The 15,875-nt window shown below is 41.9% G+C and overlaps 1 protein-coding gene across 3 annotated transcripts in view; it reads left to right on the top strand.

Moving 5' to 3' along the window:
- FAT3 (FAT atypical cadherin 3) overlaps nt 1-15,875 on the top strand; it is a 662,765-nt gene that overhangs the window by 574,491 nt on the left and 72,399 nt on the right. For all 3 annotated transcript variants that reach the window (XM_059186764.1, XM_059186755.1, XM_059186746.1), the window contains exons 11-13: nt 2,534-2,730; nt 3,720-3,873; nt 6,092-6,325. In XM_059186764.1, the coding sequence (XP_059042747.1) occupies nt 2,534-2,730; nt 3,720-3,873; nt 6,092-6,325 (585 nt within the window). The remainder of the gene's footprint in view (nt 1-2,533; nt 2,731-3,719; nt 3,874-6,091; nt 6,326-15,875) is intronic.

Raw genomic sequence — 15,875 nt, 5'->3', positions numbered from 1 at the left:
GGTAGCTTCCTGGGAGTGACTGGCTTGAAACTGCAAGTGGAAAGGTTGGTGGGACAGGAGTAGTCTTCCTAAAAACGATTGAAGTGTTTTAAAGCTAGTATTTTGATGTTGTGACATTCAAAGGCAGAACATAAGCAAAGTGCCAAAAGATTTTAAAGAATCCATCAATACTTGTAGTCAGGTGGCTTCCCTTTAGAAAAACTACATTATTCAAAGTGAAAAATGAATTAATTAGAATGCCCTCAGGACACAGAATCTGCTTAAGTACGTTAGTGGGAAAGTTAATTAATCACTGCAGAATAAGATCCACGGGAGAGCATGTGTCAGTGCTTGGGAGAGGCACTCTTCCGCATTACTCCTCTCCTGTTTCTTCCTGGAACTATTTTCCTGACGGTGCTTTCTGTTTAAACTCTGTATGCATTGGTGCATTATCTGATGTCTTCCCTTTTTTTCATTAAAATGTATATTTCTGCAGAAAAGACAGGAGCCGTAGTGGCAAGGGCAGAAAAGTGAGCAAAGAGTCACTTGCATTTATTGGCATTCAGTTTCAGACAAAAAGCTTTTTAGAGATTCTGAGGGATACTTTCCTATTGGAAAGGCTTGCTGAATGTTCAGCTTTAATTATTTATCCTTCGTCTCTGAATTGTCAGTGGATGATTTAAAGGGACCCTCCCATCAACTCTACCAAAGTAATAAGAACAGAGTAGCTTAAAGCTACTGTTACTATTAGACCTGCCAACCACCAACCGATTTTAATTAGATTTAACTTTTGCTCTTGATGTAACACAACTTGGCTGTGCTGCCGCAGTTTAACAAAGGACCATTAATCATTTTATTTAACAAAAGATGTGGGCCTGCACTGAAAGCATTTAAGAAAGAGGTTAAATTTGTGCATGCTAAAGTAATATTCAACTGAAGCATAATTGAATCCTAGCCAGTGGTGAAGGAAAGTGATATCCCAGGGAGGACCCTGAGCCTTGCCAGAGCCGGTTTTTCAACCTCAACGCTATTGACATTTGGGACTGGATGAGTCTTTGTTGTCGGTGGCCGCTCTGTGCATTGTAGGATGGATGCCTGGCAGCATCTCCGGCCGCTGCCCAAGAGACTCCAGTTAGCCCCATCCTCACCCGCCGGGGGATGCTATTGTGACATTCAAAAATATCTCCAGATGTTGACAAATGTCCCGGTGGGGGGGGTCTTCCAGCTAAGAGCCACTGCCCTAGAGGAATATACGGCCCTCATCATTTCTGTACCGTCTACCCCCAATATGGTTCATTTATCCCGCGGCTGTCCCCCCACGGCGGAGGCCCCTGGACTGACACCGCCCCACGCCTGAGCAGTGAGAAGTGCAGCGGGGCACTAAATTTCCTGTACTTCCACCTCAGTCTCTCTGGCAGGACCCAAGTCTTGGCCCTCTGCTCCTTGAAAGATTCACTGTGAGAAGCTGAGATGGCTCCGCTCAGCCAGGAAGCAGTATATACGCTTTCCTTATTTATTTGTTTAGGGTCGGTCTTCCCCCACTAGAATGTGCGCTCCAACCCAGGAGCGGGGATTTGTGTCAGTTTTGTCCGCCGCTTTAGCCGTACTGCCCAGAACAGTGCCTGGACTGGAGCAGGTGATAGATACTTGTTAAATGCCCAACGAAAATAGTGTTGATCTAACTGGCTTTCGGGCTTCTTGCCAGTAGTCTTGTGCAGCCTTCCTCCATGATGTGAGTGACACTGTTTGCCTCTTTAACTTTAGAAGGTCAAAGCAGCTGTCTTCTCCTTTCCTCTTCCTGTCTTGTCCACGCAGCTTTTTGTCTCCAGGTAACGTAATGATGTGGGGAAGTCATATTGCTGGGACCACTGTCGGTGGTGTCGTATCATAAAAAGCTGTTCTACTGCATCTCTTCTCCTTTTCTTCTGCGATCACCAGCGTCACTCTGATAAATTTCATCTAATTGCAGCGTTTATATTTGAACCACTTGTTCCGTGACCCCTGGTTTGGGCCATTTAATACTGATGGGTCTTCCTCTGTCATGCAAACTTTTTTCCCCCAAACACCCATGCTGGTAAGATGCACGAAGCTGTATGAGAGAGTTTTCATTAAAGGATTCCTTAATAGAACTGACTGCCTTCCCTTGATTGCATAATCACCAGCTAATGAAATTGTCTTGGTAACAAGAGCTATAGTGTATCACATCCTCTCTTGAGACAAAGTGCAAAGACAATTGTATCATCCCGGGAAGAGGATTGATTGTTCGCAGTTTGAATTTGATTGTCCTTCAGGGGGACTAAACAAGAGATCATCTCCAGCTTCTCTAGTGCATTCTGTTCTCTTGGAAAGTTACTGTTTGACAGTCCTTACAAGTGAAGCATATAAATATCGTGCTTTATTGCAAGAGAATCAGAAGGAAGTGACTGTCTTTTTTTTCAGTTTTGTAAACGATACAATCGGCAGACCAGCTGGATGACCCCACACGGGCCTCTCAGTGGAGGCGTAGATCAAAGCTTTTCATTGCACATCTTCAAAAATGTTTTTTTCACTATAGGAGGGAACCCCCGAGGAAGGTTTGCCCTGGGCCTGGTGCAGAGTGAATGGAAGGTCTATGTGAAGAGACCTTTAGATAGAGAAGAACAAGACATTTACTTCCTCAATATCACTGCCACCGACGGGCTTTTTGTCACCCAGGCTATGGTGGAAGTGACCGTCAGTGATGTGAATGACAACAGCCCAGTGTGCGATCAGGTGAGATATGTGCAAATGTCTTATATATATTGCTGCTTTTTACTCTGTCCTTCTAAAATTAAATCAGAGCCCATTTCATTTTTCTCCTTAGGGTCAAACTCCTTTCTGTGCTTTTCTCCTTAAATTAGTGAGCTCCATTTGGATGCCAGAGGGTAGGAAAAGGCATAGGTGGGAAGTTCAGATACCTAATTTTGCCCACCCTCCAAAAAAAAAAAAAAAAAAAAAACCCAAAACAAAACCTTAAAATTAAATAGTGTTTAAGGAATCATAAGAGACCTAATGACGTAAAAGGACTTAGGTCTAAATCACTGATTCTATAAAAGAAAAATGGACCACTCAAAAGCAGAAATTGTTTTTCTAATAAGTTTGCACAGCTGGTTAGTGGCAATGTTGGTTATGAACCCAGGTCTCCAGGCAATTCATGAAATAGCTTGTCCATCACAATACAAAACATGACAGCCAGCACAAGGTACCAGTAGCAAATTTTATTTTCTTTTTTACTGAACTTAAATCACTGTTAATTTACCTTTGCCTTACTATGTGGACCAAGAGACAATATTGGTAGTCTATAGCTTAGAAAACCGTTGCAAATAGATTGACTCTATCATACGAATGCCAGACATGGAACTCTTTAAAGAGTGGAAGGATCCAAAGAATCCCTGGTGCTTAACAGAAAAGGGGATCGTGATCAACACGTGGCGGGACCTTTGTCTGCTTTCTTCACCCTTGTAGTCCTAGCATCTAAATCGTACCTAGCACATGGAGGGACTCAATCAGTATTTGTCGAATGAATGAGATTGGCCGGGGACTAGGGCAGGGCAAAAGACATACACATTTCATCATATATTGTAAGATAGCTCTGTAGTGAAGGGAGAAATAGCCAGAGCTAAATTATATGAATGCATTTTTAAAGAAACCATTTATAATGTGAAAGATGGCTATCGCCTCACAAATACTAATGACTTCATTACCTTTCTTTACTTTGGCAGGTTGCATATACAGCATTATTTCCTGAAGACATTCCGTCAAATAAAATTATCCTGAAAGTCAGTGCCAAGGATGCCGACATTGGATCCAATGGAGATATACAATACTCACTCTATGGATCTGGAAATGACGAATTTTTTCTAGATCCAGAAAGTGGTAAGGTGAAATGTATTCCTTGGGGAAATGCCATTGCTAATCCGTGAGAAAAGTTGAATTCTCATGTGGTGTCATCACTAGTGGGTAGTTAGCATACAAGAACTTTGATATGATGCCCTTGCTCTCTAGGACCCTAAAAAATGCTAGTCACACTTGGTATCTGAAGATGTATTTGGCCTATAAAATTTGCCCTGACTTTCCTTACATTTATTAGCATCAAGTAATCAGATGTGCTTTTCCTGTTTTTCATAGCTGATTTAGGCATCTGCTCTGTAAAGAGTATAGAGTTACATCACAAATATAAGTTGCAAACCAGACAGCAGTGCATAGGAAGGAAGAGTTTTTCTCTCTTGAAATCCCTTTTGGGTCCCTTCCCAATGCTTATTAATACACTTGTCTGGTTTTTATTAAATATTCCTGCCTAGTTTCTCCAAAGCTATGAGCCCTCAGATTAGCCTTGATATTCAGGCAAAATTTATAAGGTCAGAGGTTGGGTATGTTAACGGCAGATGCCCACATTGAGGGCCAGAGCTAATGGAAAAGACATTTCTTATTGGAGGTATGTCATTTCAGTGCTGTATACTGGATGGCTCGTCCAATGGCAAATTTTAAATGAGGTGTAAAGACTGAATAATTTGCACATTTCCAATGTTGTGTTTGGTCCTAATGAATAATAACTAACTATTGAGCCTCCAAAGATGATGGCTTCTCCCTGCCACTCTCCCATGTCAGCTGGGTCCTACTAGGAAGCACTTAGCTCTACGGAAATATACTGCTTGGCTACATAGACCTAGCAATTATTTATTAAATAGCTAACATTCATTGAGTAACTAGTAGATATAAAAGCACTTGATGGGATATCTGCGATAGGCTGCAGAACCAGCCATGTCCACGGGATATCATAAGCCAGTGGGAAACACAGACCAGTAAGCTAATAATAATAATAATAATAAGGCAGAATGAGATGAGTATCCTAGAATGGTTTTAAGGGAGTTATATCTGGGCACAGAGGAAAAAGGCACTGATATTCTCACAAGGGGGAAGAGGAAACTGTTTTAAAGAAGAGCTAGCATCTCAAACGAGGCAGGATTCTAGAAACGAAAGTAGGTTCCTGCAGGCCGTAGCGGCAGCAGGAACAGCGAGCACAGCACAGCCGGGGAGGGCCGCTTGTGACATTGTCCCTGGCAAGAAGAGTTGTGGAAGGGCTGGTGATGGGCGGAGGAACTGCAGGCCAATCGTGGGGGGTCCCTGAGGCCCCAATGAAAAACCCCTGGAAGTTTCTGAGCAGGAGAAGGAAGTAGTCCAAACCGTGTTTGAGAACTGGCCTCAGCAAGGAGTCCACAGAAGGAAATGCTTTATAAGCCTAGATGGCTTGGTTGGAAGAAGGTCTACTAATTGTATTTAACAATAATTATACTTCAGGAGTCATACTTTTCCCCAAATCGCGTTTATTCGGGTCTGTCTCTGCTCGTTGCCATTGTCCATTGAAATTTAAACAACCACCTCGAGTCTCCACAGGGACTGATGCCCAGCACGAGCATAGATGACCCAGTGGATAAAGTACAGACATGACTTACCTGCCGATCCAAACTCTGCAAATATTCCTCCACCAAGAGTCCTCCCCCCAACAACCACAGGCCCTTCTATATCTCGGCAAGTCAGGTTTACCCCATCACGACAGAATTCCTTCCAGACCTTTTTCTGCTAAAACCAGCTTCTGCTTTGATTGTTTCCCTCTAAAACATGGAGTAAAAAGATACTGAGTCTCTGGAAGCAGAGACCCAGCCCCTTCTGGGTCTGTGGATTATTGACATGTCTAACCACAGGAGAACTAAGGATGCTCATCCATTCGCTATGTTTTTTCTGAAAATCGAGCAGAAATCTAGAGACATGCTTTGCTGGTCCCCAGAGCATGTTTTCAGAGGTTTCAAGGGGCATAGAGCCTTCCAAGGTAGCCAAAAGAAGGAAATCCTGATACCAGAGGTTTCACAATGGGATTAATTAATTTAAAGGCCACACAGTTGATTTGTTGTTGCCTCGAGAATCCCATAAATGTTTCCCTGGTGCTTAACATTGAATTTCCTCTGTCTTTCGAAGTATGAGACACCTGGGCCAAATGTCATTGCTCCTTCCTGTGTTGGGGATTCTTTATAAACTTGGTTCTCGGCTCTTCAAAGAAAGAGGGTTTTTTGAAAAGCCAGGCCATTTATTTTCACAGGTGAGTTAAAAACCTTGGCTCTCTTGGACCGGGAAAGGGTCCCCATGTACAGCCTGACTGCCAGGGCCACTGACGGAGGTGGTAGGTTCTGCCAGTCCGACATCCACCTGATCCTGGAGGACGTGAATGATAACCCACCTGTGTTTTCTTCCGACCACTACAATGCCTGTGTCTATGAGAACACAGCCACTAAGGCCCTGTTGACCAGAGTACAAGCTGTGGATCCTGACGTTGGTAAGTCAGTTGCATTGATGGAATGCCTCCATGTTTTATGCACTTGGCATATCTTCACCTTTCCTTTGGTGTCACCAGCCGACCTGGGTTCCTTGGCATTAAACCAATGACCACATGTCAGCTCTTCTCCTGATACACTTCACATGTGCACAAGAACTCTGCAAGGTGTCCTCCCCACTTCCCAGCATCTAAAGAAGTGATGCCTTTAATGTCCTTGCCTTTTAACAAAGAGTTTGGGATTTGTTGGCTTTTTTAACCTTTAGAATAAAAATAATAGCTTTCCTATTTGCCCATTCCTCCTGAACACAGTTAAAATGCTGTGTCACGTGGCCAAAAGAATTCATTTCCATTTCTATAAAGAATTGCATCACATGCTTCAGCTGACATATGACAATCGCGATTTATGGGAGAGCCCCCTAGTGCAAAGAACAATTACTAAATGGGCTGCCGGTCCAATGTCAATTTTTTTTAACTGCCGCTTTCCAATAGTCTTTTGGTCACATAGATCCTGATGTTACTAGGCAGAGCGAGGGTGGTGGAAGTAAGAAGGAATTTGAAGTGAAAGTTGCTAATAAAGTTTGTGTTCAAGTCGACTTCGCATAATGAGATGGTGGGTTAGAGAAGACGGGAGTTAATTGCAGGTAGTCCTTTGGAGAATGCATAAGTTATCGAGGTGACTGCCTGATGGAGTGTAAATACAAAAGGGCATATAGAGAGCCTCTTGCGTGTGCATTTTAAGAGCTGTAAATCAGAGGACAAGAGAATGATGGGGTGTGTCTGCGATGCTAAACAGGCCTTTATAGAATTCAGTGTCTTATTGCTTAATTCTGAATTGAAAGAAAAATTATTGGACTAATGGAAAAGTAAATATATGATAATTAGTTGAAAACAAGCATAGAACCTGGGGTCTCTGCATATTTCCCCTTCAAGAAATTAGTGGCTACTTCAAATTATTGCTCTTATCTCATTAACGTAATTTTCCAGGCGAAGAACCAACCCTTTAAAAGTCTGCATATTATGTAAAGCTTGGTAAAAAAATGGTGAGCAGGAAAAGACTCATTTGGGATTTATAATTATGGAGTACCTACAGATACTCTTTTTTTTCTCTTTGTAACTGTATTTCAAGTTCCTTCCAAAACAAGGCCCCAAGCACCCAGGTTCATGTATGTCCCTCACCTGGCTCCACCGCTGTCTTGTACAGATACTCTTTTTTAAAGGATCATTAGAAAAAATTCTCTGGACTTGTAGGAGGAGACTTCTGGGGGGAAAACATAAATGGAAATTATGCAAATAAATCTTGTAATAATTTAAATTTGAGAATGTGTAGTTGAGCCATAGATAAAATGTTAAGATTGATTTTTTTTAATTAAGTTATATTAAAATCCTAATTTTTAAAAATTGAAATGTTTCTACTCATTTCCTTCATGAAGGAGTTGGGTCAGTTCTGTCTCCCAGAGATTGAAGAGCGAAGGAGCCTGATTAGTGCACAGGGTAGCATGACCAGTGGACAGTGGGGGGATGTTACGGGCTCCCAGATGTGGCTTGTACTGAAGAACATACAGTTAGCTCCATCCTCCTTTTTGCTTCTTCTGAGTCAGCCATCCAGGTTGGGAGTTGGGGCAGAGGGATGACTAGACTCTGGGCCTTTAGCTGGGAAGAGATGATAAAGCCTTGAAAGGACCAAAACCAGAATAATGATCTCATCAGCACCTGCCTTTGCTCATTTGCACTCATTAGCCAAAGTCTCACGTTCAGCTCTTCAGGTAGATCCTGAGGTTGTGAGTGCTGCTCATGTAATAAACTTTCCCCAGCCGTAGTGTCTGTCTCCAAAAAATTCTAGCATAGCAACCTGGTTTCTATTTCTCAGTTTTCGTACAACTCATTGAGCTATAAAAAAAAATAAAAGAACCGAGATAGCTAAAACAAACAAATGAACACATGAAAATGCAGAGTAGGCACCTGACCATGTCTCGGGCCGAGGAAGTGGGTGTGCCAGTCCTGGCCAGAGCCTGCAGAGGAATTCCAACAACAGAGGCATCAGTCTCAGCTCTCATCAAGCCAACTTCCTCTGAGTCCCTGGGCATCAGTGTGGCCTCGGCCATTTTCTTTAGCAGCCCGATCAGAACACTTTCTTTCTCATCTGTCATGACAGACCACAGAGGAGCTTGAACTGTGTACTGAGATCACCAGCTCATCCAGTGGACAGTTAATTTGGGGCCAAGTTGAACCTCTGAGCCGAAGCTGAGTTTGCACATTCATCATGAGACTCAATCCAGCCCTCTGGTGTCTTTAGTTTGGCTTAATGGTGTTCTAAAAAGTTTGACCCCATTGTCAATAAATATCAGGAGATTTTTATTCAAAATTCCAGTTTCTAGCATATTATCAAAACAGCAACAGCCCTCAGAAGACTTCAGGTACACAGCTCCATAGTGACAGGAGTTGTAGGAGAAGCAGGAGCATCACTTACCCACTCTATTTCCAGCCACTTCGATTAATGTTAATTATTAACATTAATTTAATCAATTATCTATGAATTAATTAATTAAATTGACTGATTAATTTGATTGGTTATAAATTGAGTTAATTTAATTAATTATAAATTGATTAATTAATTATAAATTAATTAATTTATGTTACTGCCTGACTCTCTGGGCCTCTTTGGGACAAGAAAATAGCTGATTTTTTAAAAAAATTTATTTTGAAATAGTAAGAGGTTTATAGGCCGTTGCCAAAAAAAAAAAAAAATGTACAGAAAGTCACATGTACCTTTCACCCAGCACTTTCCCCCAGTAAGGACATCTTGTATAATATAGTACACTATCTGATTTGGTGTGTGCATGTGTGTGTGTGAGTGTCTAGTTCTATACAATTTTATCACTTGTGTAGCTTCATGTAACCACCATCACAGGGTTCCCCCCTGTCACCCCTTCATCACCACACCAACCTCCTCCTGGTGCTTCCTTCCCAAACTCTAACCCGCCAGCAACCATTAATCTCCATATATATAATTTTATTATTTCAAAAACATTATTTAAAAAGGATTATATAGTTTATCATTTTCTGAGATTGGCTTTTTTCATGAAACAAAGATCCATCCCAGTTGCCCATTCCCTTGAGATTCGCCCCAATTGGTTTTTGGTCCGAGGAAAGAACATTGGCTCCATCTGTGTAGATGATGGGACTGTTTGGTTCATGAAACTTCTTTTGTTCAGCATATTCTTTTACCTGAAGATATAAATTACTTCATCACCATTTAGCTACAGCATATACTAAGTCACTGTAAATTACAGAGAAAAGACAAGGGCATATTCCTCTGAAATCTGATTCTATAACTTCATGAATTCAAAGCTTTTATATAGACTTGCTAAATTTTCATAGCCTGATTTTCTAATTTGAAAAAATATTACTACTTTTAGCCAAACATCTCTTTCCTATGCTGAATTCATTATTCATAATACAACCAGACTAATGTTAGAATAATTGCCTACACTAGGAACAAAATCAAAACAGAGGAGGACAAGATAAATTCAACACCCATTTTATGAGCTCTAAGAAATAGTATGGCAACTGTCTAGATTTTAATATCAAAGCTTTAGTCTTCCTGTAAAATGGAAATATCCTCAATCCCATAAACTAATGGCATGACTTTATGACCTAACATGCTTAAAAATGTGATCCTTTGAGTAAAGATTAGGGGACCTTTTGTTGTACTACCTCTTTGGGGTTAATATCTCCCTATTTAGTCTACCTCATATAGATAGGGTTTGTGTCCAGCTTTCTAATTTGGAGGGTTTTCTAAGCTAACAAAGGAAACGTGCAGTGATGAATATCAGAGCTAAAGTCTGTAACCATTTTAGGCAAAGTTATATGAAAATAAAATGTAAACATGCTCTACAAAATATGCTATAGCTCATGATTTATTGAGAGGACAATTTCCAACATATTTGAGATGCAAGAAGACATATTCTTCCTGTTATGGACCGGGGACATAAAACAAAGAAAGGTTCTAATAAGCAACTCACTTACTTCTTTCTTATTGACTATTTCCTGCAAGGGTTGGAACATCTTTTAGGGATTTCAGAGAAACTTGGGGATTCATAACACACATTACAATTATTTTCCATTCAATTTAACAGAAATTTAGTGAGTAGCTATGTAGAAGACACTACAGAAGGAAACGCAAGATTCTCCAAGATGAGGAATATGCAGTGCCAGGCCTCAGGTCATATGCACGAATGAAGAACATGAATCAGGAGCACACACACATTTAACAAAAGGCAGAGCTCCCAGAGCGAATAAGATTTCAACAGGCAGGGGTAGGAAGGCATTAGGAGACAGGAACCATGAGGATAAGCTTGTGAAGTTGGAACATATGGACCCAACTCAATAACTGGGAGAGTATCATGTTAGCCGGGATAGAAAGAAGTAAATGAGATGAGAAAAGTCATCTGGGCTTGACTGTGGTGGTTCAAACAGGCCAGGATTGTGTACTTAAACCAATCAGTGGAAAAGAGCTACTGAGTACTTCTGAGAAAAGAACTCATCAATTCTAGGTTTGGGAAATGCTAATCTGACAGAAGCCTCTAAATTGAAGGTGAGGAAAGCTCCCAGGAGGGTATTGAAAAAGACCACAAGGGCCAAAATTAGAGTTGTGGCTTTGGGATTTAAAAAGTAGGAGCATGGCCATTACCCAAAGTGACTCTCGTGGCATAGGAGAAAAGGGGGAGGGGTGGAAGGGGAGTAGCCCTCCCCACCAGCACACCAGCAGAGGCCATAGGTGGACCTCTCAGCTAGCCACACCAGTGCACCCACAGCTGTCACGGCCCAGCCACACAGTCCACACAGGCGACACCCCTGTAGTACCTGATTCTGGACACCAGCAGGGGCCCTCTACATAAGGCCACTCCTTCAAGACTGGGAGACACAGCTGATCCACCTAACACAAAAACAAACACAGAGGGGGTGCCTGGATGACTCAGTTGATTAATCATCTGCCTTCTGCTTGGGTCATGATCTTGGGGTCCTGGGATCAAGCCCCCACATCAGGCTCCCTGCTTAGCAGGGAGTCTACTTCTCCCTCACTTTCTGCCTACACCCCCCTTGCTCATGCTCTCTCTCTCAAATAAATAAAATCTTTAAAAAAAAAAAAAAAAGAGTGAGAGATAGAGAGAAGAGAAGAAAAAGAACACTGAGAGCCAACAAAATGATATGGCAGGCAATATGATCCAAATGAAAAAAAAAAATTTTAATCTAAAATTAAAAGAACCAGAAATAAGCAATCTACCTGATAAGGAGTTCAAAATAATGGTCAAAAAGATCCTCACTGGACTGAAGAGTGGAAGAACAGAGTGAGAACTTTAACAAAGAAATAGAAAATATAAAAGAGAACCAGTCAGAGTTGAAAAAATACAGTAACTGAAATGAAAAATAGAGGGAATCAGCATCAGATTAGATGATGCAGAGGAATGAATTGGTGAGCTACAAGACAGGGTAACAGAAAGCACCCAAACTAAAGAGCCAAAAACAGAATTTTAAAGAATGAGGGTAGTTTAAGTGACCTCTGGGACAATATCAAGTATGTTGCATATAACATTTGCATTATAGGGGACTCAGAAGGAGAAGAGACAGAGAAAGGGATAGAAAACTGATTTGAAGAAATAATAGCTAACAAGTTCACTAACCCAGGGAAGGAAACAGACATCCAGGTCCAGGAGGCACAAAAAGCCCCAGCAAGATGAACCCAAAGAGGTTCACACCATAACACATAATAATTAAAACCAGCAGGGAGTGCACTTCAAGGGCTTAAAGAAAAATGAGAGGAATTCACCAAGAAATGAGAAGAAATGCCTCTCCCATTGAAGGCTGTGTAGGTGGTGCATTACATTAAGGAATGAATTAACAGAAAATACAGAAAGTCTCTCTTAGAGTCTTCCAGAATGATGCCTTTCCCTCTAAAGTGAATGGTTAGGTCCTCATATTAACAGAGTACAGGAAAGAGACAGAAAAAAGTGATGATCTTGTGGCAGAACTTTCCTATTTTGACCCAAATATTTGTATTGCCATAGCCCTCAGAATTCTTAATTTTGTGCTGTCATTCACTATAATAATGTAAACTTGCTGTTCATGTTGGGGGTTCATTTTCTGAGTATTTAATGAGGGAGTTGATATTATGGCTCCTGCGCTGTGCTCTCATGGAGCAGATACCGGAATGAATTTGTTTTTCCAAAGCACCAATCTTGTCAGAGGAACTGAATGACTGGCCCCATATCTTGGAGCATTATTTGTTCCAAGAGGGTAGCTCCTTATGAAGGAGCAGAGATTATTTATTGAGTAATGTTCATAAAAATAACCCATGTGGGTTGTTAAGCAGAGATCTTTCTACCAAACCACATTACATGGATCTCTCCCATTGTTTTTTAATCTCTTCTGACTCATCCTAGCCTTGTGTATGTGCCACTTACTGAGAGCCATGAAAAGTGATCTGGGAAGAAAAGTCAAGAGAGGAGATAAGTTCTCAGCAAAGTATAGACAGAAAAGCACACTGAGAGCTCTGGGCTAGCAGATTCCTACATCTTCATGGGACAAACTCAAGGGAGTGTCATTCACATCAATCTGTAAGGACCTCCCTGCATCCTTAGGCTCACATGTTCTTTCCTTGGTGTATGTAGTAGAGAAAGAAAGAGCTCTGTCTTCCTCTTCTTATAGACCACGAAACTTATTAAATCAGGACCCCAACCTTATGACCTCATTTAACTTAATATCTCCTAAAAGCCCCATCTCCAGATACAGTCACATCAGGATTAGGACATCAACATATGGATTTCAGGGAGACACAATTCTTTGCATAGAACTCTCTCTCCCTCCTTTGAATGACTCACCTTGGGGAAGAGAGCTATGATATCCAGGTAGGTCTATGAGAAGCCCACATGACAAAAGACTGAATCCCTATTGGCAACTAGATGAGGGAGCTTGAAAGTGGACCCCTACCTCCATTTGAGCCTTCAGATGAAGGTGCAGCCCCACTCAACAGGGAAATGAGAAACCTTGAGCATAGCCAGCCAGCTAAGCCATGCCTGGATCCCTGCCCCCACAGAACTCGTGAGATATTAAATATCTGTTGTTTCATGCTAAGTTGTGAGGTAATTTGGCATGGAGCGATAGAGAATGATCACTTTAATGCAAGTGTATGGGCCTTCTGAATTCTGTCCACATATCCTTAAGAATCCCTTGCCATTGCCATTGCCCTCCCACAGGCTCCACTCTGGGAGGAAGAAGAACTGTCGTGCAGGGCAGTGGCAATAAAAACAGGGCCCTCTCTCAAGGAGGAGTGGTTCAGCCAAGCTGAGAACTTGTTGCTTTGGTGTGGCATGGTGAGTGGTAATACCACAGCATTGTCTGCTCCTTGTCGCTGTTCTCATGGTTTCCTGGATTTTCTCTGGAGCCATAGGCATCAGACCCTAGCAGATCTTGAGATATTACACTGAGAAAGGCCCTGAAACAAAATCCATTCAAACCCTTTCTAATCCCGAAGAAGAAACTGAGACCCTTAGATAAAGAGACGTATCCAAGATGACTTTCTTAGTGGCAGAATGGGATCTAAAAGGAGGGTATCCTGACATCTCAGTCCAAGGCTCTTTTCTGTATTCTAGTAATTTCTATCAGATGACTCAAGAGGAATTCAATTCTGATTCAGCCTGTATGCTCTTACATACCATTTTTCTATGTCTTTCCTAATGCCTTAGAGCTTGTTACCTCTAAGCTGCATAGGTCAGTGATTTAATGTGGTTTTTTTCTTCCCCAAAGCACTGTTATTCTCTAAAGTATTAGATCTTTGAAAGTGGCTGAGAAACTATTAAAATTTTCATAAAAATTAAATAATCCCCTAAAGACTTGGAGACATAAGCCATTTCTGGACCATGTTGTGGCTGAAACCCTTTGTCTCTTGGGGATATCAAAAAATATAATATTGTGCTTAAAGCCTGTCTGCAGAGAGTCCCACATGCTGACACATGTAATCTTATTATGGCCAAAGAGCCACTGACAGTCTCACCTCAGATGGAGAAACTGAGGTTCAAAAAGTTTAGGTCACTCCTCTTAAGCCATCTGGTTTACAGACGGTGGTCCTGAGCAAAGGTTTCCATGGCCCCATAAAGCCCTGAATTCTTGAGCTCCCACCAGTTCAGGATAACTTCTTCAGTCTCTGGTGGACTGTGGACTGTGGTGGACTCAATGGTGGACTGTGGACATCCTATCTCCTCCTTGTCACATTTGCCTGTTACTTTGGGAAGCAATGGTGGACTGTGACATCCTATCTCCTCCTTGTCACATTTGCCTGTTACTTTGGGAAGCAATATCCTACAGTGGCCTTGGGAGGAGACCGGATGAAATATTCCAATTCCAACCTTTACTGTCTCACCTTACATAAGCTCTGCAGCCCTTTTGAACCCCACTTCCTCTCTGAAAAAATGGGAGATACGAATTCCTTGTTTCCCCACCAGACCATGAGCTCTTGGAGGGCTAGGGTACTGCCTTCTGTGTCACCAGCCCTGCCATGGACCAGCCACCCAATACATACCCCACACCTATCTGTTGAACTGCCAAGTTGTTGGACGAACCACGTGAGCCATTCCAACATAACTTCTAATGTTATGTCTAGTGCGTATATGGGTTCCTTCTGCCACTCACAGAGCCTCAAATCCCTCGTGGAGGAAGCCTCAGGTGCTGGAAATTAATCTCTCCATCTCCGTTGGGAAGAATGTGAGTGCTTTCTGTCACACAGGGCTTAATTTGGGACCATGAAATGACCCTCTATGCCTAAGAAATTAGGATCCCTTCAGTTGATTAGAGCCCTACAAAAACTACTCCCTCCCAAATTCCAGGATCCAACACCAGAAGAAAAATAACCCACAAGAACCAGACAAACATGTTACAGCCCTGACTGTGCATTAGAATCCCTTTGGGAGTTTCTAAAAATAAATAGCCAAAAATAAACACAAACAGCTGAGTGCTCCATCTCCAAAATCTGATTCAGAAATTCTGAGAGAGGGTTGGGTAAGCACCTTTTTTCCTCTTTTTGACTGTGATGCCTTCCTGGTTTAGAAGACTTTGCCTTTGTCACATATAAGTTGTTGTCATTATTATGTTTTTTTAAAACCCCATTTCTTCAGGGGGTGCCTGAGTGGCTCAGGGTCGTGGGAACATGAAATCAGATGGAGCCCTGTGTCAGGAGCTTGTGCATGGAGCCTGCTTGGAATCTGCTTGAGATCCTCTCTCTCTCCTTCACCCTCTGCCCCTCTACCCACCCCCACCTGTGGGCATGCTGTCTCTAAAAAAAAAAAAAAAAGGAATAAATAACAAAATAAAGTAAAATTCAATTTCTTTCAAACAGGGAATCTAAACCAATGAGATAGCTGATTCCTTCCAGAAAGGAATATATTAATGAAGGGCTTTAGCACCACTCCCTATAGGGAGGGAATAGTCAGGGGATTCGAATTTCTACGGTTGATGGTAGTGATTCACTGCCACTTACTCACCCATTCACACAGGACTT

Source organism: Mustela lutreola, chromosome 1 (genome assembly GCF_030435805.1).
Source record: "Mustela lutreola isolate mMusLut2 chromosome 1, mMusLut2.pri, whole genome shotgun sequence".
In the NCBI taxonomy this organism is placed as follows: Eukaryota; Metazoa; Chordata; class Mammalia; order Carnivora; family Mustelidae; genus Mustela; species Mustela lutreola.
Note: the sequence above shows the minus strand (reverse complement) of the source record. Positions and strands in the feature narration are given on the sequence as shown.